The 23,360-nt window shown below is 46.4% G+C and overlaps 4 protein-coding genes across 7 annotated transcripts in view; 2 read left to right on the forward strand and 2 right to left on the reverse strand.

The window, feature by feature from the left end:
• Window positions 1–2,263, reverse strand: part of cv-2 (crosveinless 2-secreting protein) — a 32,942-nt gene extending 30,679 nt beyond the window's left edge. Inside the window, exon 1 of one of the 2 annotated variants that reach the window (XM_076366850.1) lies at window positions 1,521–2,263. The gene's annotated coding sequence lies outside the window, so the exon portion shown is untranslated. Of the gene's footprint in view, window positions 1–1,233; window positions 1,451–1,520 lie in introns of those variants that run through there. The other variant, XM_076366852.1, reaches the window with a different exon arrangement.
• LOC143174451 (uncharacterized) lies at window positions 5–8,060 on the forward strand. Its single transcript, XM_076366892.1, has 6 exons — window positions 5–45; window positions 143–161; window positions 237–345; window positions 587–1,061; window positions 3,867–3,944; window positions 4,157–8,060. The coding sequence occupies exons 1-5, from the start codon at window positions 5–7 to the stop codon at window positions 3,877–3,879; spliced, it is 657 nt and encodes a 218-aa protein (XP_076223007.1). The 3' UTR covers window positions 3,880–3,944; window positions 4,157–8,060.
• A 9,845-nt stretch (window positions 8,061–17,905) lies between these two features.
• Window positions 17,906–19,036, forward strand: LOC116428267 (dynactin subunit 5-like). The gene is made up of 4 exons (XM_031979680.2): window positions 17,906–18,083; window positions 18,170–18,357; window positions 18,447–18,558; window positions 18,629–19,036. The coding sequence occupies exons 1-4, from the start codon at window positions 18,036–18,038 to the stop codon at window positions 18,824–18,826; spliced, it is 546 nt and encodes a 181-aa protein (XP_031835540.1). The 5' UTR covers window positions 17,906–18,035; the 3' UTR covers window positions 18,827–19,036.
• On the reverse strand, window positions 18,644–22,412 carry LOC143174169 (ionotropic receptor 75a-like). Of its 3 annotated transcripts, none has more exons than XM_076366848.1 (11): window positions 22,256–22,412; window positions 21,659–21,819; window positions 21,266–21,607; window positions 20,845–20,960; window positions 20,208–20,378; window positions 19,907–20,148; window positions 19,630–19,838; window positions 19,294–19,568; window positions 19,031–19,225; window positions 18,850–18,967; window positions 18,644–18,775 (listed from the first exon to the last, which is right to left on the reverse strand). In XM_076366848.1, the coding sequence occupies exons 1-10, from the start codon at window positions 22,410–22,412 to the stop codon at window positions 18,889–18,891; spliced, it is 1,947 nt and encodes a 648-aa protein (XP_076222963.1). In that variant the 3' UTR covers window positions 18,644–18,775; window positions 18,850–18,888. The 3 variants fall into 3 exon arrangements, with proteins under 3 accessions (XP_076222963.1, XP_076222962.1, XP_076222964.1); XM_076366847.1 differs by having other exon boundaries at window positions 18,651–18,780; XM_076366849.1 differs by lacking the exons at window positions 18,644–18,775; window positions 18,850–18,967 and having other exon boundaries at window positions 19,114–19,225; window positions 19,305–19,568.
• Between the last annotated feature and the right edge of the window lie 948 nt (window positions 22,413–23,360).

The following is a 23,360-nucleotide window of genomic DNA, read 5'->3' on the forward strand; positions in this document are numbered from 1 at the left end:
TGCTATGTATTTAACAAGGTGCCAATGCAAAGAGAATATTCAGTGGTAAGGAAAGATTGTTCCTGACGAAGAATTGTTATTAATATAAGACTGTAGGTATTTCTAGTCGATCAAGCTACTATGTATGATGTACTCCTCTAAGCTCCCTACTCATAGCAAAGGTAACACCATTCTCCATCTTTCTTTTCCATCACATTACTAACTCGTCCTCGATTAATTAAAATTCTTATTCACAGACATCTCAGGACAGTTTCCTATTGCAAGCAAGCGAACCAAAGGCATCTCGCAAGAAAGAAATATCAATTCACGGATCACCGTTGAAACCTTCCAACAAGTATTTCACTGGTACGATCAACGTAGACACCTACGTACTCTACATCTTCGTTCCCAAGCGCGCGTAGAAAAATAGCCTCGCAGACTGTTTTCCGCGCATCTGTTCCAGCTCCCGGCTCTTAACAAGCTGTTAAGGGGGTTAATGGTGCGTCCGCGCGGACCACCGATACCTTCCACGCATCCCGGCGCGAGCTGAACTTTCCAGACCACGAGTATCGCGTTCCTCCGGCCTAACTCGTGTCATTAATTCTAGGAAACGAGGATCGACGAAACGGACGCTCGCTCGTTAGGAACGTCGACGATGGAACCTCGATCGGTGGATCATTTTCCACTCGCTTCGTTCCAACGATCTTTCAAACTACCCCGCTGGTCCCCGCTGGTTCCCGTTGGTTCCCGCTGGTCCCCGTTGGTTCCGATCGGTTCCCTGCACTAACTGCTTCGGACGTCGAGGAAGTTCCCGCGAAGAGAGGAAAAGAGGAGAAAGGAAGAGAGGAAGAGAAGAAGAGAAGAAGGGAGAGAGAGAAGAAGAGAAGATGGGAGAGAGAGAAAGAGACGAAGGGTTTCCATGTCAAGGAAAAGAGGAAACGAGGAAAAGAGGAAGAGAAGAAGAGAGAAAAAGAGACGAAGGGTTTCCGCGTCGAGGAAAAGAGGAAAAGAGGAGGAGAGGAAGAGAAGAGAAGAAGAGAAGAAGAGAGAGAGACGAAGGGTTTCCGCGTCGAGGAAAGGAGGTAAAGAGGAAAAGAGGAAAAGAGAGAGAGAGACGAAGGGTTTCCGCGTCGAGGAAAAGAGGAAAAGCGGAAAAGAGGAAGAGAAGAAAAGAAAGAGATAGACGAAGGGTTTCCGCGTCGCGTAGCGTCGCGTGAGAACGTAGCTTAACCGTACGCGCACGTATTTACTTACACGGACGCCTACTTTACGAGTCGACGTGGGCGAGCAAGCGAGCGAGCGAGCGTGTTCGAGGCGTAGGGGGAAAGAGCGACGAGGATGAAGAGTATCTGGACAAGCACAGGAGCGACGAGTCCAGACGACGGTCCGGATCTCGGCGCGCCGCTCGCGACATCTGGCTCTCCGCGTACTGGCCGGTGTCAGACGGGTCCGCGCCGCCTCCTCGGAGCCCCGATCCGAGCGAGCGAGCGCGCGCGCGGCGGTTCTCCCGAGATCGGACTCGTCGGTTGGTTCTCACTCACCAGAAGAATCGGTGTCCCGCGGGCCGTGCGAAACGGCCGTGCGGCGGTTGCGGGTGCGGCTCGCCGTGGGATGGCGGCTAGGCGGGTCGCGCAGGCCGCGCCGCGCGATCTCGGCCACCGACGGGGCGAGCTCGCGCGGCCGACGACCACTGGGTCCCCGACGGGTCGCCGCGGACGATCCGTGACACTCGGCGTCGACGCGTCGACGAGGCTGCTTTCTCTTGCCCGCGACCGTCCGAGGCTGGTCCGTTCATTTGACGAGCGTTTCCCGCTGGCCGCGCACGGATCCCGACGGCGACGCGTCCGACACGCTCGCTCCTGTGCGCCTCCTCTTGTTGCTGTCTCCTGTTGACTCTTCTCCGTCGATCCGTCGATCCGAACGCGCGCACCGAAGTTCTCCACAGCGATAACACTCTACCGAGGCGGCTCGCGACGCGCGTTTCTCTGAAGCGGACGGCGGAGCGGGCGGGCAGGCGCGCGCGCACACGGTCTGCCTGTCTCTCTCTCGCGACTCGCAGGAAACCGGGCCGCCCCTTGGTTCGCGACTCGAGTCCGAGCACCGACTAACCGAGGATTCCGCGTCAGCTGCTCGTCGCAGCTGCACCAAAGTTCCGTTGCGGACTTCCACCACCGTGCCTCGCCGGAGTGCCGGAGTAACGAGGTTCCCGTCCGAGCCGGGGGCACCGCGGGGAAAGGCGAACGCCGCGCCGCGCCGCGCCGCGCGCCGCCGAGACCCGCCGAGAGCCTCCGCCGCCCGGCCCGAGAGTAGCAGCGCCGACACCGGCGCTCCTCGCAACGGCGGCGGCCGACCGATCTTGCGACCGGCCCGCGACGGACAACCGAGTCCAGGAGACGCTGCTCCGTCGCTGACGGCGAACGGCGGCGAGAACCGATGGGACCGAGCAGCGTTATGTTTTAGATATGTTTATGTTTGTAAATACTGACACGTTTGTCTACGGACGTTTCTGTTGTTTGCGCTCGACAATGGTTGTTTTATGGAGCGAGGAAGCTTTAAGATTCGAACTTAAAGCAACCCTTTGCACTCAGAGGTTTTTCAATAGATATTTTAATATTCTCTGATGAGACGAAGATACTTTGTGAAAACTCGAAGAGATATCACGCGCAGGAAAGTTATTTTATTTCTATGTTTCTGTATTAAGCCTTTGAACTCTGTAGGCTTCAATATTGCAGCAGGAATAATATTAGATATTTGAATGAATCTTAAAGAAACTACTACTACTTCTGATTTTCGCTAGGGATACTATAAAAATTAGTTGCAGTTGCTGATAGATTACAAAACCGTCTGGAGTGCTAAGGGTTAATATTGAATTGAAAATTTAAAAGTATGAAAGTATAAAGGTATGAAGTGAAGTAAAGCGCCCCTCGAGTGCAAAGGGTTAACATAGTACAAGGTATAATGTCAAGTACCAAATTTTATAGTTTTGTGAAGTCAAAGGAGTGTCACCTCCAAACGATTAAGACAGTACTTTTCTGCGGACAATCTGACAGCTGTCCGATGGGTCTAATAGAATTTTTCGGTGTTGACCATAGACGGCCACACTGTGGCGCTGTAGAAACTATAGCCCTGGAAGAAGGGAGAGCAAGCTGGAACTCGACCGCGCTCCTGTCCACGCTCGCGTCCCGGACTAATTCAATTATCGTCGCTACGCTTTCGATGTCGATCTCGCGATACCGACGACTCGTGCCCGGCCGGCGTAGGAGGATCGCCGGCGAGACGGGCTGCGGGGGAAAGGGGATCGTGCTCTTCGCGATTCGTTAACGCGTTCACTGCCACGGTGGTCACCGGCCACCGGAGCCACCAAATCGCTTGGAAACTGACGTCGAATCGACGTAACCGTGTAATAATGCGGCAGATACTTATTTCGATGAGTAGACTGTTCGATAACTACTGGCTTGTTTATTATTATAATGTTAGTTATAAGACTTCGGTTGACTGGCATGTTAACCCTTTGCACGAGAATTGTTTTCTCAAGAAATATTCATTGTTCTCTGATGAAGTATCAATGTTTTCTACAACATGAAATAGCTTGTATAAATTTGGTGATACAACTTTTATCATTTTGTCAAATCAAATGACTGAAAGTGCAAACGGGTCATTCGCTTATGGCGAAAGATTTGCACTGTTGGCTCCCATATGACATAAGAAATGTTATTAACAATACTTGCAGCGAAGTATAGATCAAGCAAGCTCGCTTAGATCTGACATAAGTGAATTCTAACTCAACTATTACATGATTCTTTAGTATATTACATAAACGTAATTACCTCAGATTGATTTAATCTACTTTAATTCAATGTTCTCACGGATTCAATATGGTTTTTCAGAAATCACCATTGACGGTGCAATCCTGCGGTAGCCAAAGGGTTGGATCAGCTGAAGATTATTTAATATATTACATAAACGTAATTACCTTAGAATCATTTAATCTACTTTAATTCAATGTTCTCACGAGTTCAATACAGTTTGACGTCCAAAGACGAAACACTTGTTTTCGCACTGTTGACGTAAATGAATTCTAACTCAACAATAACATGATTCTTTAGTACATTACATAAACGTAATTACCTCAATTAATTTAATTCAATGTTCTCATGGATTCAATATGCTTTTTCAGAAATCACCATTGACGGTGCAATGCTGCGGTAGCCAAAGGGTTGGATCAAGTGGCCGCATAGCAATGTCCAGAGAAGCGTCCGACTGGCTCGAACGATCGCGGAAGAAGAGATTAGGAACGATGTCGAGGCATTCGGTAGTTCCAGCGTTGAGATGGTTATCGAAGGCAGCCGTCTTCCTCGGCTCCTCTTTCCCTTTCGTCCCGTTCGCCCGTTTCCCCGGCCGAGGGGGAGGCGGTCTCCCGCGGCTAGCCGCTAGCAACCACGGGCCACCTGGCTCTCGTTAGGATCGTTCGGTTCGTGGAAGCGCGCCGCGCTAAAAACGCGACAGGAGTCGGCCGCGCACCGGTGTGCTGCCCGTTGGATTATTATCCTCTCGTTGGATTCGATTCGAGCTGCGACGAACAAGCGAATCGATCCGTACGCGTAGCGCAAGACAAACTTCGTTTCGAAGCCAATGCGGTTCACACTAGGTTTACATTTTTATATATGTCGCTGGTACCAGGGAATTTCACCTTTGAACTGAATCTCAGATTTTCTTTGGAAAACTGTAGAGACTGTACAGGGTGTTTACATTATCAGCCAGTGTTTTTTTTGGAAATTGTACACATTAGACAATGTCTGTCACTGGTACCAGGGAATTTCACCTTTGAACTGAATCTCAGATTTTCTTTGGAAAACTGTAGAGACTGTACAGGGTGTTTACATTATCAGCCAACGTTTTTTTTGGAAATTGTACACATTAGACAATGTCTGTCACTGGTACCAGTGAATTTCACCTGCAAAGTGAATCTTAGATTTTCTTTGGGAAATTGTAGATTATACAGAGTGTTTACATTATCAGCCAGCGTTTTTTTTGGAAATTGTACACATTAGACAATGTCTGTCACTGGTACCAGGGAATTTCACCTGTGAACTGAATCTCAGATTTGCTTTGGAAAACTGTGAAGATTGTACAGGGTGTATACATTACTAGCCAGCGTTTTTCTTGTAAATCGTACACATTAGAAAATAATGAAAGAGGAAAGTATTAGATTAAAGGTTTATACTAATTTGTTAGATATGAAGGTGACCTTTTGTTTAAATGGAATGTTGTGTATTCTTTTATATCACTTAAAAGCGTGTGTATGGATGAATTTAGTTGTATACAGTGATGTTCAAGGTCGTGCAAGGTCAGAAATGGAAGTAACGTTTTGAATATCTTGTATCACATAATAGTAGAATCATGTGGTATATTCTGAAATGACTTTTCGACTTTTCTAATAACGATTACAAGATGAACTATAAGAAATGTCCAAACTACAATTGAGGAAAACTGAAGAAATAATTGTAAATTAACACTATTTCCACCGAAGGTGTCAAAGAACACCTTTAGAAATTTTAACTAGTGCTAATCAAGTAGACTAATATCAACATCAAATTCTCGCTCAAAATTATCTTCTTAGTTTAATCCCTGAAATGACTTCTCAACTTTTCTAATAACGATTAAATTTCAAATTCAATTGAGGAAAACTAATTAAACTGAGAAAATGATTCTAAGTTAACATTTTTAAAGGTGTCTCTTGACACCTTCAGTGGGAACAGTGTTAATACTCGTTTCTCCCTCCTGTGACAGTACAGGCAGACGCTTCCAGCCGCGGGGACGCATCCTCCGTAGTTGAGAAGCGCTTTTGCTTTCGCGTAACGAGCGCAAGGCCGTCGGAATTCCACGCGCGTCCTCCGACCGCTTCGCGATATGCTCTCTCTTTCTCACCGTATCGCTGTCCGGCCTATGAGCCCCGATTAAACCATTATTTCGCTGGAAAAATGGAAAGCTCGCGGTTAGACGAGTCGAATGGGACTACTCGCTCGTCTGAATCGATCTCGAGGCGAGATGTCTTCTCTTCTTCTTCAAACATTCGTTATAGAATTCAAGAGAAACTATTTATTTTCCAAATCATCTCGGGTATTCGATGCTTCGAATATTTCACCAATTACGAAACGAGAAAACCGAAACCAGTCGTTTTGACTGGTACAGTAGTTCTAGTGTTAACCCTCTGCAGGCCCATGTAACTTTGAAGTAACATATCAGTATATTGGCATCTTGTTGATTTACTTCATTTTGCACTCAAAATGGTGAATAAAATGAAGTAATCAGTTAACCCCCTGCCTTATAACGTGTCAGACTTGTGGTGAAGATTTCAAGCAGAATTTAACGAACATAAGTGTTACTTAATTTTTGTGAGTACAAATTGAATAGTACTCTTCTGTTACGAATTATTATAGCTTAGAGTAGACATAGATGTGGAATATGCCTAGAACTTTTGTCATTTTTCAATCAAGTTTTGATAACAAAATAGGTGTGTCGATCATAGTCGAGAAAGAAATCGTAGGTCAAGGGGTTAACTTCAACTTTTATACGCTCAGGCGTGAAAGTTTAACGTCGTTGTAACTTGAAAGTTACAAAATATATTTGATGAAATTATTGAAACTATTGAGTACGTTGTTAATTCGTATTCATATGTGGATATTTATTAATTTTGCACTGCGTAGATAATGTTATAATCGTGAACAAAAATTCGGCCCGTAGAGGGTTAACCGAATATTCGATTTCGAGGCGGAGAACGCGCTGGGTCCTTTCTCGCGGTCCGTTTTGCGCGTTCGAGCGGTCTCTCCCGTGACCGTTGGCCGGCGGAGGACGCGGCCGGTCACAATTAGAAGCGGCGACGGAGAAAAACCATGCGGGCACCGACGGACAGGTTCCAGACGGACAGGGACCGCGGATTTATTTGAATTAGCAAAATAAACCGACCAAGCGGCCGCGTTCCCATCGCGCAAACAGTCGGCGGTCTATTTTCGACGCGATCCCACACCTTGCCGCCTACACCTCTTCGCCGCGGGAAGAACGACCGCCGCGCCGGTGCGTGTACCCCGCTCGAAGGTCGAGCGGATTTTGCGAGGGTAGCGGAAACTAATCTGTATAGGCTCTTTTTTTCTTTTCTTCTGTTACTGTCTTCTGTGTTCGTCTGTAATTGAACAATTGCGGTGGAATGTTCAATGGTTTATATGTGATTTGTACTTTTGAGTTAGCTTCATGAAATGTCGTCTTTGTCTGATTGGGAAATGTTGAAATGTATAGTGAGAAAGTTAAGATAATGTTGAATTATAGATTGCAATGTACAAGACGACTGTTGATTGAAAATGTTTAATGATATGAAGTTGAGGATAGCGTGATGTGAGGATTCTGTGGCAAGTAATTAAGAGTTGTTCATGATTACTTGGTGTAGGTTTTAGTATTGTTTCGTTTAGTGATAGTAAGAAGTTTTTATTATTGTTTTATGTATTGTACTAAGAAGCTTTTACTGTTGTTTTATGTATTATAGTAAGAAGTTTTTAGTGTTGTTTCATTTATGATACTAAGAAGCTTTTACTATTGTTCTATCTATCATACTAAGAAGCTTTCACTATTGTTCTATTTATAATACTAAAAACTTTTTACTATTATTCTATTTATAATACCAAGAAGCTTTCACTATTGTTCTATCTATCATACTGAGAAGCTTTCACTATTGTTCTATCTATAATACTAAGAAGTTTTCACTATTGTTCTATCTATCATACTAAGAAGCTTTTACTATTGTTTCATCTATAATACTAAAAACTCTTCACTATTCTTCTATGTATAACACAAATTCTTTACTACTGTCTTTATAAACACTAAAATCTTTTTACTATTATTCTCCTTATAATACTAAGAAGCTTTCACTATTATTCTATCTACAATACCAAGAAGCCCCAACTATTCTTCCATCCATAATACTAAAACCTTCACTATTCTATATATAACACAAATTTGTCTATTTATAATCCTAACAACCCATTGCGTATTCCATCGTATTATTTATAACACAAGCCGGCCATTACCGTAATTTGCACCCACACTCGGCAGACTGTGGACGGCATCGACGTGTTAATTAATGCTTTCCATCGAGGCTGGCAACGGGCAAGGAAAAATCGCGAGAGGAACGGCGGCACGCTGTGTTCCCAGGGGTCCGACGCGGCTCCGTGGCCGACCGTGGGCCCGGCCGGGCAAGATCGGGCCCGGACCGCACGGATATCGACCTCCGAACAGGAGGAAGAGAGGCAATAGGTATTTAGGGTAGGAGCCGGGGAGCAGCGAAGGTAATTGGTCGGAACGGACAGTCCTGGGAGAGGATTCTTCTAACCGCGCGCGGGCCCTCCGGCCCCTCGTTATCCCCGGTTACCGCTCTCACGGTGACTTAGTCCCCGCCGAGGGAGGAGAGCCTCCATTGGTGGTCCGGTTCACGGTGATATGGAGAATTCGGCGAGGTGGTCCTCTCTTAAATCATGCGCGCCGACGAGAACCGTCCATCCATCTCTCCCCAGTTTTCTATCCTCGTTCCACTTCGTTTCCGTCGGTTTCGTCGGTAAAAGCCTAGTTCCGAATAATGGACAATTACCCGGGGAGATCGTTAGAGGCCACGGATGAGCGTCGTAGTTTGTATCTCGTTGGGATGGAAAATTGTTGACTAGTAGGTGGCTACCGACATTTGACAGTCTCGTTGCTGCTCAGACTTTTACCTATTTTTATGTGTCACTCACAATGTGTTTAACATAGTGAATGCCATGGGGTCACCGGTGACCCCAAATCGAATTACTATAATTCAATCAATTAACCCTTTGGGGACGAAGATTCTTTGGAATGTAGAAAACCCTCAGACGAAGCTGAATTATATATTGATTGCTTGAATAATAGCAAAAACAGAAACTACATACTAATCTCTTGCTGTCCGAGTAATTAAATCATTAGTCTTCCAAATATGAACGTTTCATCTCGCCGAAATGTCGACATTCGTCCGCCAAGGGTTAAACGATGATTATTCGCAAACATTTCTATGTTATAAATAACGCTATCCATTGCGGTGGCATGCAGTTCGATGAACGTGCAATGATAATAATCCAATTCAGTCGAATGATTCAATATTGTCCTTTTTGCTATCCCAAAATTCTCAATGATGTCTTTCATACATTGATAATCTTGTTGCGTTACGCCTGTTAGATTACTTCGAAACATATCACTCTGTACAGAATGATTAACGAACAATAATTAGTGCACATATCAGCGTAAAATAGGTAAAAACAAAATCCATCACAGGAGACTGCCAAATTTTTAAATTCCAGCGCAAGTGGTTAACACGTTCACTGCCACGGTGGTCACCGATGACCAAAGCTTTCAAATTACTCGAGAACAATTATAATTCGTAGCGTAACTGGCGTCAAATGACAATGTTTAATAACTGGAATAACTAGATTGTAGTGTGACCTAATAATCGTGTGCCAAATAATTGATAATTATTCCTTCTTATTTTCGCTACAAGAGAATAAGTGGTACACGAAACGCCGTTTCTCGTGGCAGTCGACGTGTTAACGCGGGCATTTTGTAAAATCACCGGGCATTCCGTGGAATGCCCAATTTTTCGGATAATGCATATAATGACCTGACCAGCCTTTCTCGCTGCTCAGTCTTTTACCTATTTTTATGTTACTCCAATGCGTTTAACGCGGCCACTTTGTAAAATGATCGAGCATTCTGTAGAATGCCCAGTTTTTTGGATAATGTATATAATAACCTGGTATTTCACAAATGGCCCGGAGATTATATATAATGCCCACGGTTAGGTTTATAGTTAGGTCTTCGTTAAATCTTGGTTACAATGCAGAGCTACCGATCACCTCTGTGATTCCAAGTGCGACTGTTCTTTGTCTGTTTGTACATGCTACTCGCAATGTTTAACGTGATCATTTTGTAAAATGACCAGGCATTGTATAGAATGCCCAATTTTTTGGACAATGTATATGTTACGATAAATGTGACTAATTCGGTGATTATAATTGCCGGTTATTATATGTAATCACCGTTAATTGACCTAATACTATAATCGATGTGCGAAGAAACTGAAAATCTTTTCTTATAATTTTTATAGAGATTACATGTCGGTTATATTAACACTAGAACTATCAAGGATTTAATACGACTGATATGTAATCCCCATAAAAATTCTAACAATATAATAAATTTATTAATATGAGAGATCACTCGATGGTGAGGCTGAGGAATGCAGGGCTCATTGGTTAGCTAATTTGTTATTGGTTAACACTAGAACTACTCTGTAATCCCTATAAAAATTCTAACAATAGATTATTTTCAGTTTCTTCGGACATTCATTATAGTATTCAAGTCAAAGCTATTTATTTTCAAGGTCATTTCGAATATTCAATGCTTCTGAGATATCAATAATTGCTAAACAAAAGAATCGAAACCAGTGATTATAACTGGTACGGTAGTTCTAGTGTTAAATACTCGGTATTTCTAGTGTTAATGAATTTAATTTCAAGATTCAGTTACTCCTTTCCTCCCCTAAGCGAAGCAGATCTTACTATCCCTATTTTCTTATCACAACCGTGAACAGAAGAAGATCAAAGAGGTTCTCCAGTTGTCTATCGCATTTGAACTCGTCTGTGAACAAAACTAGCATATGGTACGCAAAGGTTGGCCAGCTATAAAGAACCAAAAGAAAGGCGATTATTCAGCTACTTATCTTTACTTATTCTAGTGATTCTATCGTCGGTTCTCGTCGATTTCCGGCGCCAGCGAAACGACAGAAGACTTCGATGGAACGCTTGAAGACGCAACAACAGAAAGATACGCGGCGAGGCTTCCGAGGCCGATCGAACGCGATTCCGAGCGACGCAATCGGCCGCGTAAAAGGTAGAAGGTTGCGGCGTGAACGCGGTGCGTAATCTCGATCGCGTTTCCGGAAACGACGTATCCTGTCGCGGCTGGCCGGGGACGGAGAGCAAGGGGGCAGAAGAAGGAGCTCGGAGTGCCGGCCGAGACGACGGAGCGCAGAGGCCGCCGCAAGCCTTTATCGGGCCGCGCGAAACTAATTAGCGTCGCTCGCAATCAATCGCCTTCCGGGGCTCTCGCTCGCGCGAAATGCCGCTGCGCGAGGAACGACGGGAAATGGGACGAAACGACCGAGGCGGAGAGCTTGGAAGAGAAGTTTCTACCGAGGCACCGATTTCAGATATGAATGTTTCGGTGAACCGATCGGCATTGGATGGAAATGAAATAGAAGAGGAGATGCGTATCTAAGCTTTTGGACTAACATGAATGCTGCAGCGCGAGGAACGACGGGAAATGGGACGACACAACCGAGCCGACGAGGTTACAAGAAGAGAAGTTTCTAGCCACCGATTTGAGATATGGATGTTTCTGTGAAGAACCGATCGGAATTAGATGGAAATGAAATAGAGAAGAAGATTAGCGTACTTCAACTATCGGACCAATATGAGGGACGACGGGAAATGGAACGAAACGACCGAGACAGCGAGCTTAGATGGGAGGAGAAGTTTCTACTGAGGCACCGATTTCTTCGGCGATGGTGTTCGAGGATCGGTCGCTTTGATGTATGAATGTTTCAATGAAGAACCGATCGGAATTGGATGGAAATGAAATAGAAAAGGAGATGCATGTTTCAGATGACCAATACGAATGCCACAGCGCGAGGGACGACGGGAAATGGAACGAAACGACCGAGGCGGCGAGCTTAGATCGGAAGAGAAGTTTCTACTGAGGCACCGATTTGAGATATCAATGCTTCAGTGAAGAACCGATCGGAATTAGATGGAAATGAAATAGAAAAGGAGATGCGTATTTCATCTGACGAATACGAATGCCACAGCATGAAGAACGATGGGAAATGGGGCGAAACGACAGAGGTAGAGAGCTTACCAGAAGAGAAGTTTCTACCGAGGCACCGATTTCTTCGTCGATCGATCGCTTTTAGATATGAATGCTTCACTGAAGAACCGATCGGAATTGGATGGAAATGAAATAGAAAAGATTAGCGTGTCTCAGAGTTCGAACCAATATGAAGAGAAGTTTCTACAGAGGAACCGATTTCTTCGTCGATGCTGTGTTCGCGATCGGCCATTTTGAGATATGAATGTTTCAGTGAACCGATCGAAATTGGATGGTAATGAAATAGAAAAGATTAGCGTATTTTTGCTGAACAATATGAAGAGAAGTTTCTACAGAGGAACCGATTTGTCTGTATCCTTGGATCGATCGCTTTGAGATATGAACGTTTCAGCGAAGAACCGATCGGAATTGCATGGTAATGAAATAGAAAAGATGAGCGTGTCTCAGCGTTCGAACCGATTGCGTTTGAATAATCTTTCAGATTCTGCGAGCAACGGTGGGAATAATTCAAGTTCGAATCCTGTCACGTTTCGAGGCCGAGGCGCGCGACGGTCGAGCGGCGGAAGATTCGCAGCGGTAATCATTCTCGCGACGGATCGTTCTTTTATTTCCAGGAAGACAGAGTTTCCGCGTAATCCGCACGCGTGTCTCGGCGGGTGGAAACTCGAGCTCGCTCGGAGGAAGACGAGACGCGAGCGGAGAGATCGGCGGAACGAGGAAGGGACGAACGAAGGGACGGAAGAAAGAACGAAAGAGAGAGAGAGAGAGAGAGAGAGAGAAAGGGAATCGACGAGGGAAGAAGAGAATTTGCGCGAGCGTTCGTCACTGGTGGATGTCTCATCGAGGATGCGGTATTTCCTCTAACACGCCGCTTCCGACGACAAACGCTCGTTCCTCGAATCGACCTCGGACAGAAGCTCGCTCGCTCGCTCGCCGCTCGGCCGTCGCGATAAAACGTAAGCGCGCTCGCGCGTTTTTCGCTGCGAGCCGCCTGTCGTGGGACGTGTCGAGAAAACATTGTAGCCGAGGCACGGTAGGTGAAGCTTCGAATCGTTCTAATGTTGGACAACCTTTGACGCGTTGACACTTTGAAAACCTTCGGAGTTTTAAACTTGATGACTTAAAAGGAAGACTTCTGGGAGGAAGCTTGAAGGAAGACTTGCAAGGACTTTCAAACTTGAAGACTTAAAGGAAGATTCTTAAGAGGAAATTTGAAGGAAGACTTGCAAGGGACTTTGGAATCTTTGGGTCTGCTCCTACCTTCAAACTTGAAGAACTTGAAAGGAAGACTGTTGAGAGGAAACTTGAAAAGGCTTTGAAATCCTTGGATCTGCTCCTACTTTCAAACTTGAAAACTTAAAAGGAAGACTCTTGAGTAGAAAACCTGAAGGAAGACTTGCAAGGACTTTCAAATCCTTGCATCTGCTCCTACTTTCAAACTTGGAAGCTTAAAAGGAAGACTCTTGAGTAGAAAACTTGAACAAAGACTTGCAAGGACTTTGAAATCCTTGGATCTGTTCCTACTATCAAACTTGAAGACTCAAAGGAAGAGACTCTCAAGAGGAAACTTGAAGGCAAGGCTTGCAAACAAAGGACTTTGAAGTCCTTGGATCTATTCCCCTACTTTCAAACTTGAAGTACTTAAAGAAAGACTCTTGCGAGTAGAAAACTTAAAGGAAGCCTGGACTTACAAAGGACTTTGAAAAAATCCCTGGGGATCTGTTCCTTCAATCACAAAATGACTGAATGTTACAAAGAAAGGACATTTTGCAAAGATTACAACAGAAGCATTTCAAGATCTCCCAGTGGACTCACAACCAAAAGACTCTACCAGACCCTCAGCATCTCAGACACTAAATACTCAACCTTCACAAACAGTATATATACAAATATCCAAAGCACCGAGCACCAGCGAGAAAGGCCTCAGCAGTAAGCAGCCCTCTGCTGGCAGAGCGAGAAAGGTGTCGCCGCACAAACGTAATTCGAATCGCAGAATTGGCGCAATGCAACTCGGCCGGAGTAAAAAAGTCGGCTCCCGGACAAAGCGCGCACTGTAGAGGATCGCCGGCGGCTCGCGTTCCTTCGATCAATTAACCTCGGAAAAGCAGAATCGCGGCGCCTGGCGTCTCGCGTCCGAATGAATCACCGTCGCGCCGATTCGAGGGCCGGCGCGCGCGATTCCTCGGGCCTCTCCGCCGCTGCACGCGTCGCGTCCAGCTCCGGAGGAAGATCATCCGATCGGGCTATTACATAAAAGTTACCGTTTCCCGTGATCGACGATCCGATACGCGTCTAGGCGCGGCAACGCGAGGCGAAGCGGCTCGCCGACTCACTCGGCTCGAGCGCGTTCGTCTTTGCGCGCCGATTTCTTCGGCCGCCGCGAGGAAGACACGGATTTAACTTCTTAGGCACGACGCGACACTATTGTGGCTCGGTCACTACCAATATGTCACAGATCATATCCAATTGTATTACTATCAAAGTGAATCGTTGAAGTTAAATTACGTGTATCGTATCTTTCAGAAAAATTATAATTTAATCGTCGAAAACACGTTAAGCGCCATGTCAGTCACTGGTGACTGACGCTTCCGAATGTCTAAAGAACAATCGTAACAACAAGACAACCGATGTGAAATAAAAATGTTTAAGGCAGCTAAGTTGCAACGCCAAACGATTCATAATTATTCCTACTTTTCTTTGCTACGAGAGACAAACTCTATGGGGAAACGCTTAAGATTTTCGTGGCGCTTAACGTGTTAACGCTCCGTTGACGGGCGCGTCGAGAACGTACGAAATCCTCGGCGGAGAGAGGCGAGGCGTGTTCATCGAACTTCGAAACGAGGGAAAAGAGTGCGATGAACTCTTATCGTTCGCGAGGGTAATCCCGGAAGAGACGGCCGGTTCAGTTATTGCAGAAAGAATGAATACAATCGCAGCTGCGATTCGTTCTCATCTGTTATTTTAATTCTCGAAGCTATGGCGAGGAAGCAATTAAAGTTCATCTGGAAATCAAATCCAGCGTGCTAATTCTTTCGTTTGCATTTAGACGCGCTTCGAAGAGGATACAGCCGTGCCTCCGGAATTACCCTAGATTATTCGCTGTTTTGTATTCTGTATGAAAGTTTCATGTTTCTAAAACGTTCCTCTTGAATCGGTTGAGCAGAGTCCCGATGGACCGGAATCGTAGGACGAGCACGGCGAAGTTCCGTGATGTAGGATTGGGTCCGTCGAAGGTGGTTCCTCGGTGCTCGCCGACAGGCCCCCCGCCGACTTCTCTGTTGATCAGCTGTTGGACCACCAAGGTCGTCGATAGTCGCCCGCACCCGATGCCGATTTCCGTTGCCGGAAACCATCGCGTTCCTCTTCGTCCCAGTGTCCGGTTCTCGGTGGATTCTGCGAAGAGAGCGAGGAACGTTAGAATCGATTCCAGAGGATGGTGAAACTATAAAATTTGATGTTCTCAACTTGTATAATGCGTCGGTGTAATATTGAGATGAAGAAGCTTCGTTTCTCAATTTACTTGCGATCTCTAACACTAGAACTACCGGTCGCTTAAACTAACTTCTACAATATTCTTTATAAAAACCATAAGCGTTCGTCTACTGAGATTTCAATTGAGTTGCATTTCAGTTTTCTTATTACTGAATTAGTTCCGTTAATTTTCCTAGAAGTATCTGTACCTTTTCAGTAATCGTACAAAAGGAAATCAGGAATAAGTCATTGATCCATCTGGTAGTTCTAGTGTTAATTTAGCAAATATCTTTAACTTATCAGAAAATGTTAAGATATTTCTAACGAAAAACCTCCGAGTGCAAAGGGTCAATTGTTCACAATGTTCATTTACGAAAATGAAGGCTCTTTATGGAATCTTTCGAGTAAACTCACGAGAAAACGGCTGTCCGCTAACAGGTTGCCGACCCGGGCTCTAGACGAAAGAGAGACGTTAGGGATCTCGGTGACCCGCAGTCAGCTGCACGACTAGAATTTCGGAGAAGCCTGATTAAAATATCAGAGCTATAGTTCAGCCTGCCAGGTGCCCCTTGTAATCACGGGCCGACCGAAAAAAGAGAACGCCGGCCGAGTCCTCGCTCGGGCCGGCCATTATCGTGTTAGGCAGGCCAGGACCTCTCGATCCGGAATCGTAATTTCCCGAACCGTGATTCCCGGCGGCCGACAGAGCCGACAGAACCGCAGGGGATCGCTCGAACGGTTCGGGGAATCGGGAACGTGGGCAGTTTCGGATTCGCGCGACGAATTTACCGGGAAACAGATGGCTCGCATCGGCTAACGATCGTTGCGTCTCGGCCGTAAAAATGGCCGCTTGCTCGGGTCGGCAGTTCCCAAGCATTATTATGTTTTTATTTAAAATATTGTAACAATAGATTATTTTTAGTTTCTTCAGGCATTCATTGTAGTACTGAAATGAAGCTTTTTTCAAAATCATTTCGAATATTCAATTCGAAGATATCAATAATTGCTGAACGATCGTTGCGTTTCGGCCGTGAAAATGGCCGCTTGCTCGGCTCGGCAGTTCCCAAGCATTATTATGTTTTTATTTAAAATATTGTAACAATAGATTATTTTCAGTTTCTTCAGCATTCATTGCAGTACTGAAATGAAGCTATTTTCAAAATCATTTCGAATATTCAATGCTTCGAAGATATCAATAATTGCTGAACGAAAAAATCGAAACCAGTCATTTCGACTGGTACGGGAGTTCTAGTGTTAACACGTTGAATTGTTTGGAGTCACCGGTGACAACCAAATTGAATTACTATAGATCACTCAATGGAACGATGATTATTTGGAAACATTTCTATATTATAAATAATAATAATTCAATTCAATGAAATGATTGAACACTTTGACTGCCACGGTCACCGATAACTGGAGCTTTCAAATGACAAGAAAATAATTTCGAGTAGAAATTTTCTGTAACGTTAATAACTAGATAATAGGGTAATAGAATTTTCATATCAAAGAATTGATAATTCTTGCTTTGTATCTTTGCTATATAAAGAATAAGTGATACATAAAGCAATATAAGTTGACCTCACCGAAAACTTCCACCATCACAGTTCAGTCTTCTGAAAACTACCCGGTACGCAATGCGTTAACGGGAACGGGATACGTGGTCGTTTCTCGGTATCGAGCCAATTAATAGCCGGCAGTTATTCCCTATCTTCCGGAAAAACAATGGCGGGCAACCTTGCTTGTGCGCGCCGATAAGGGAGAGATAACGATTGTCGCCGGCGACGCGGCTCCTGCCGCTGCGTCGTTCAGGAATAACGGCAGCGTTTCTATGTCCTTCGCAACTTTCACCCTCTCGTAAACAGTCTGGCAATTAGGCGAACCGACGCGGTCGTCAACGGCCTGACGATAGTCGTTTGTCTCGCGTCCCTTTCGGGGTGGCCTGCTGGCCATGTCGTAAATCCTTCACAGATGAAACGTCTCAGCAGCCCCAACTTTCATTGGATTTTCCTCATGCAGAACGAGAAGATTCAGCTTTAGCTCTGAAGACTCAGTTTCAGCCTGTAACTGAGAAGCGGACCATTAAGTTAAATATTAAAATAAAGAACTTATTGTGTACGAATTGGACCATTTGTTGAGAGAGACTCTTTGGGATTCACGTCTCAGTTGAGTGTTGAAAATGGAGAAGAAGTGTTGACAATATTTGCTGAATTTTAATTTGGTGCCACGGGTGGGGTGGTTTCCAATGACAGGCAGCAGATGGCAATGATGTTGGGAGATGCACGGGTGGATTTTCCTTGGATTTTCCGCATGCACGAATGAGAAGATTCAGCTGCCTGAAATTGAGAAAGCTGGTGAACACCGTTTGAACTTATGGGTATTGTATGAGAGTTGGGCCATTTGTTGAGAGGGACTCTTTGGGATTCATTTCTCAGTTGAGTGTTGAAAATGGAGGAGTGTTGACAATATCTTCTGAATTTGAATTTGGCGCCACGGGTGGGGTGGTTTCCAATGACAGGCAGCAGATGGCAATGATGTTGGGAGATGTACGGGTGGTTGCATGTGCAGGGGTCCTCCAGTGACAGCTGAAGCCCAAAGTTGATATAAGCGATTGTTCTGTAAATTGTCAGAAGCGAAGGGACACCATGGAGCCGCAAGACATTTATTACAGTAAAGCGGAGTACGTCGAAACAGTAGGAAGAAAAAGATTGCAATCGAACGTCAGCTGGTGGAACGACGTGTACACTAACCTCACTTTCTCTGTTGACGTGCGTTTCAGGCGTCCGGGAACAAGGTCAGCAGGCAGACGGTTCTCTGCGGATCGCAGAACATCGTTTTGCATGGGAAGGTGATCGTGCAGTCGGACGCGATCATCCGTGGCGACCTGGCGAATGTCCGGACTGGACGTTACTGCATCATCAGTAAGAATGCAATCATCAGGCCACCGTTCAAGAAGTTCAGCAGAGGGTGAGTGGTTGTAGCGTTGAGCTGTCGGTTCTAGAAAACACTTTGTGATTAGATGTTCTTTTATAACGTTACGTCTTTTGATTGTTCAGGGTCGCCTTCTTTCCTCTGGTGATGGGAGACCATGTCTTTGTCGGAGAGAGAGCCATAGTGAATGCTGCAATGGTCGGTTCATACATATACATTGGGAAAGACGCCGTGATAGTATGTACAGACATGATGGTTTTATTTCATGCTGTCTAACAAGATGAAATAACACGGGTTCACCATACAGGGAAGGAGGTGCATCCTAAAGGACTGCTGTTACATCGAGGACGGCGCAGTGGTACCACCGGAGACCATAGTACCGTCGTTCACGCGCGTCGCCGGAAATCCTGCGAGATACGTCGAGGACCTACCGCACTGCACGCTGGACCTGATGCTGGACTTCACCAAGAATTACTATCAGCACTTTCTGCCGGCTCGCGTTTAACCGTTGCTTCTGTACATACATACCTTGTGCTTAGATTTCTATTTATTACAGTTTCTACTTGTTCACTGCATTTCTTCGAGTCTCTGATCTATTTCCAAGCTCTCTTCTACAACGATATCCTTCTTCCACGGCCGGTTTCGCCTGTGGAATAGCATCAGCATCTCAAGAAGACTGCTGAAATTAATACATTACCATTAACATTACCATCTGTGCCAGAGCAGTTCCAGTAGCAGCATAGCTAGACTGAACAACGCTCCATAACCCATCGAGACTATCGCAAAATAGCACTCTGTCAACCCGATGCTAATGAAGCCGGTCTGTCCCTGACACTTGGGTCGCCGCATGAAGAACCGATGCTCCTCCCTGAACTTGAGTCCAGTCTCGTGCATTCGGTGAGCCCTGGAAATCATCAGAATCACATCACCAGGCGCCTCGACGTGGCAACGAAGATTCCTCAAGTGTCTTACGCGTTCCTCACGATTTCTCTGTACGGCGAGTGCTTCTGCATCACCATCAGCGGGTCTATGACGTTCAGAAGATCGATCTGCTCGATGCCACACTTCTCGTCCTCCAAGAACGTCTCCTGCATCAGCTTGTAGGCGGATCCCACTTCAGCGTGGATGGCGAACAGCTCGGTCCTCATGCGACGCATGCCCTCTTCCAGGCTCATCCAGTTGCCCTTGTGGCCCTTCGGCTGAATCTTCTCCTCCACGATGGCCTTCCTAACCGGATCCCGGAATTGCTGCGCATTCATAGCAACAGCTTAAACGTTCCACGCTGATCCACCGTGACGCCAGGCTTACCGAGAAGTAGTACCGATTGTAGACAATGTCCTGCGCCCCGAGCTTCAACGGACTGTTTAGCAGGTCGGCGGGCGTCTTGATGGTGTCGGCCGTGGACTGCAGCAGGGTGACGATGTTGGCCGTGTAAGAAGCGTACAGGCTCAGCGCGGTGATCAGCAGCATCAAGGTGACGATGCGAGGAGGGACTCTGTACGGCTCGTAGTAGTAACCTGTTCAACGTGCCGGCGAAGTGGCTTCAGCTTCTCTGTCGCGAGTCCTCTCCGGCGAGATCTCTCACCTTGTTGGGCCATAGCTCCCAGCACGACCATCAGATTGTCGCTCAGCGTCTGCTGCGCGGGATTCAACGATTCCCAATACGCGGACGTGCCCAGACGGTACTCCCATTTCGACGACACGTACAGCAGCGCCAGAACCGCCAGCAGAAACACGCCGATCGCGATCCATACCGATCTTTGGAACGGCAACGCGAATATGTTGCTTATCATGGACAACAGCGGCTGACGGAATATGAAGGCTGACCTGCGTGATGTTTGGAACAGTTTGGATCACGGTTCGGTGAAGTTGTGGGACAGCCTTACCGCATTCTGGAGTACAGCTGCACGTACTCCAGCACGTCCAGTCTTTCCTTGATGAAGAACATCCCGGTGCCACCTATGTCGATCTCGCCGCGCTGCAGCAGTCCTACCATTCCGCTCCAGGAGCCGTTCTGGTCTTTGTATCCCCAAGAGTCCGTCATGCGGAAGCTGATGCTGATAGGAGGAAATTTAATTACATTTCGCTTCTTGCAAAAAGGAACAGAGTATACAGCGAATTACAGTTAATGATTCTGTTGTAAGCTTCATCAGTGGATTATGGGTAATGCAAAGCGTCATTCTTGTAGGTAAATGACTCAAATATCGAACAATCTGTACAGCAGAATTTCGTTTCCCAACAGTAATTCATTTTATACCAAAAATCTGACCTAACATTAGGTCAAATTTCATTGAGACATGCATTCTACTTGATACAGATTAAGTTTAGGAGCCATCGCGCATATATCTGGCAATTAACATCATGCCATTTGAAAACTGATGCTAGAGATAAACGCGAAGAGGTAAACCGGATAACCATTGCAGTTGATTGCTGCATTCTAATATCTTCATCAGTAGATCACGGACACCTATGCAAATTCAGTGTACTACGTTAACGGAGGGAGATAAACAGAAAAAAGCTTACGTCGCATTCATTCTCGCCACCATGGTCAGCATCCAGGGATAATTGGCCTTCGTTATTGAATCTATGTGCTTATTTTCGTAATCGGTTAAGTGGTTGATCGTATCGGGGTCCGTTATCTGCGAACGCAAACGCGCACGGTTGATTTATCGGTGCCGGAGCCGCGCTCTTAAGTTCACCGTCGATTCGCCGGACGCGCGACACGATACGATCGCGATCCGATCGGTTCGGTGTTCTTATGTAAAACTAGTCGGAAACTTTAGAAAAGGGTTTATCGCGTCGCGGATGAATCAAATGTATCTTATCTCGATCGCGGTTCCGCGAACGACCCCGCGCGACCGATCCGTCGCCGCTGATCGATCGCGCGGCGACCGGTCCCCGATCGAATTCGCTCGTTCATCTTCGCGACGCGGTTTCCAGATACCACGAGGCAGGATCTCAGATGCGTCCCGGCCAGATCCCTCCTCCGTCGCGACGTCGGGAGCAGATCCCTCGGAAGAACGCCTCCGTCCGCCGTCCAGTTCCCTCGATCCTCCAGCACCACCTCGCTCAGAGGACCTCGCCTGTAGATCGACCGGATCTCCGTGAAGTCGCCGCGCAGCCGCCTCGCCAGGAACACCTCGCTGTCCGGGAAAACGGCCATCTCCCGGAACGTCTCCTCGATCCCGTCCCGGTCCCCGTCCGACGCCGGAGTCCCGTCGAACGTCCGGCGGTCTTGAAGCAGCAGCCATTTGTTGGGCGCGCCGAACATCCCGCTTCCGTTCGCCTGCGGGAAAACCACGTTACCGTCCGCTCGCTACTCGCCCTCGCGACGTACCGCCCTCAGCATCGGGATCGCGTAGTCGCACTCCAGATCCAGCACCCAGAGCACTCGATGATCCTCGGGATCGCGCAGCCGCTCGAATCCCTTCGACGATCGGTGAATCTCGTGCATCAGGCCGCTTCCGGATAACTCGCGGGACAGGCTCGCTGCATCCTCTGCAGATTACAGTATCTAACGTCAGAGGTATTCTTAATTCTGAAATATTCAATCTCGTCGTTTGAGGAAGAACACAGAAAACTCAATTAACTTCGAATTCTCTTACACTTGGATTAGCTAAAAGTAATCTCCATTGCTACTCAATATTTCTCCAAGAGAATGTTTCTATTCCTGCTAAACCCAGTAATAAGATTCATTCTAAATCCAAGCTAGTCGGTCAAGTGCCGGAGAACGTTGCAGATCTCAAACAGTACACTCGACCGATCGAACCACCGAGTAGTTCCATTCAAACGATCGCAATCTCCATCGGAGATTGCCAAACGCTTCGCAGCGCAGGGTAGCGCTCGAGCGCATCTCGTCAGCTCGGTTATTAATCGCGGCCGCCTACGCGGAGCGTTGCGCAACCCCACGATTTCGTTCGGTCAGCCTTCTCACCTTCCTCCACGCGGCAGAGGTGCGCCGAGACTGTGACCGGCGGGAACAGGAGGTTCACCGAGTCGGCGACGAGTCGCGCGAACGCGTCGTCGTAGGCCAGCGTGCCTCTTCCCAGGAGGATCGTCGAGCAAGCGAGGATCCACGAAGCGGGCGACATGCTTCGCGACGCTCCACTATCCGCGAGCGAGACAAAAGCTCTCCGCAATTTGCCTGCTGCCTCGTTGAATCGACACGCCCATTCGAGTGGTTTGAATGATTTACGAGCCACCGTTCAACGAGGAAACTATCGGTCTGAGAAACGACTTCGCTTTCTTCGATTTACCGCGTGCTCGTTTATTTCTCGAATTACGGGGGGGAAGCGGCGGAACCGTTGTACCATTGTGAAACTTTGATCATTCCCGATAGCCGTTCTCCGACGGTGCTCCGGTTTTCTTTGAGCGAAGCGGAAACGCGACTGGTAATCGAGAGTGCCTTTATGCAAATATGCGGTTCTCCAATGTGCGGGGAATGCGGTGTACATGGACGAGTGTGCACAATGTTAGTCGGGTATAGGTTGACGCGTGGACACCGTGGAGGTCTATGAGACAACGGAGTAGATACATTGTATTTTTCGCTGTATTTGCGTTTCGCTCGGCGAGGCTCGCGCGAGTGTGACACTTGTTCGGTTTCCGTGTTAACATTCGAGTGGGCAACGTTGTCGCAAATAGTTTGAAGAAATTAAGATATTTAACTCACGACAGATAATTAAACTCACAATGTGCTCTGTAAATTACAATGTAGCATTCATGTCATTTCGCGTCACAGTGGACACACGTGTTAACCCTTTGCGGACGGAGATTCTTTGAAATGTACGGAAGCTTCAATAGATGAAGCCAAATTATATATTAATTGCTTAACCCTTTGCACTCCAAAGGTGCCATCTCAGACACTCCATTGGCGCAGTAAAATTGTAAAATTCTGTATTTGACATTGTCTTCAGTAATCTGTCGGTAGGTGAAATGTAGAGATAAAATTGTTCCCCTTATTTTGTGAAGATTCCTCGTTAACTTAGTTGAAATGTCATCTATATCTCATAAGAATAAATTGAATATTTCTAGTGACAAAT

The sequence above is a fragment of the Nomia melanderi genome, chromosome 4 (genome assembly GCF_051020985.1).
Source record: "Nomia melanderi isolate GNS246 chromosome 4, iyNomMela1, whole genome shotgun sequence".
NCBI classification, from domain to species: Eukaryota; Metazoa; Arthropoda; class Insecta; order Hymenoptera; family Halictidae; genus Nomia; species Nomia melanderi.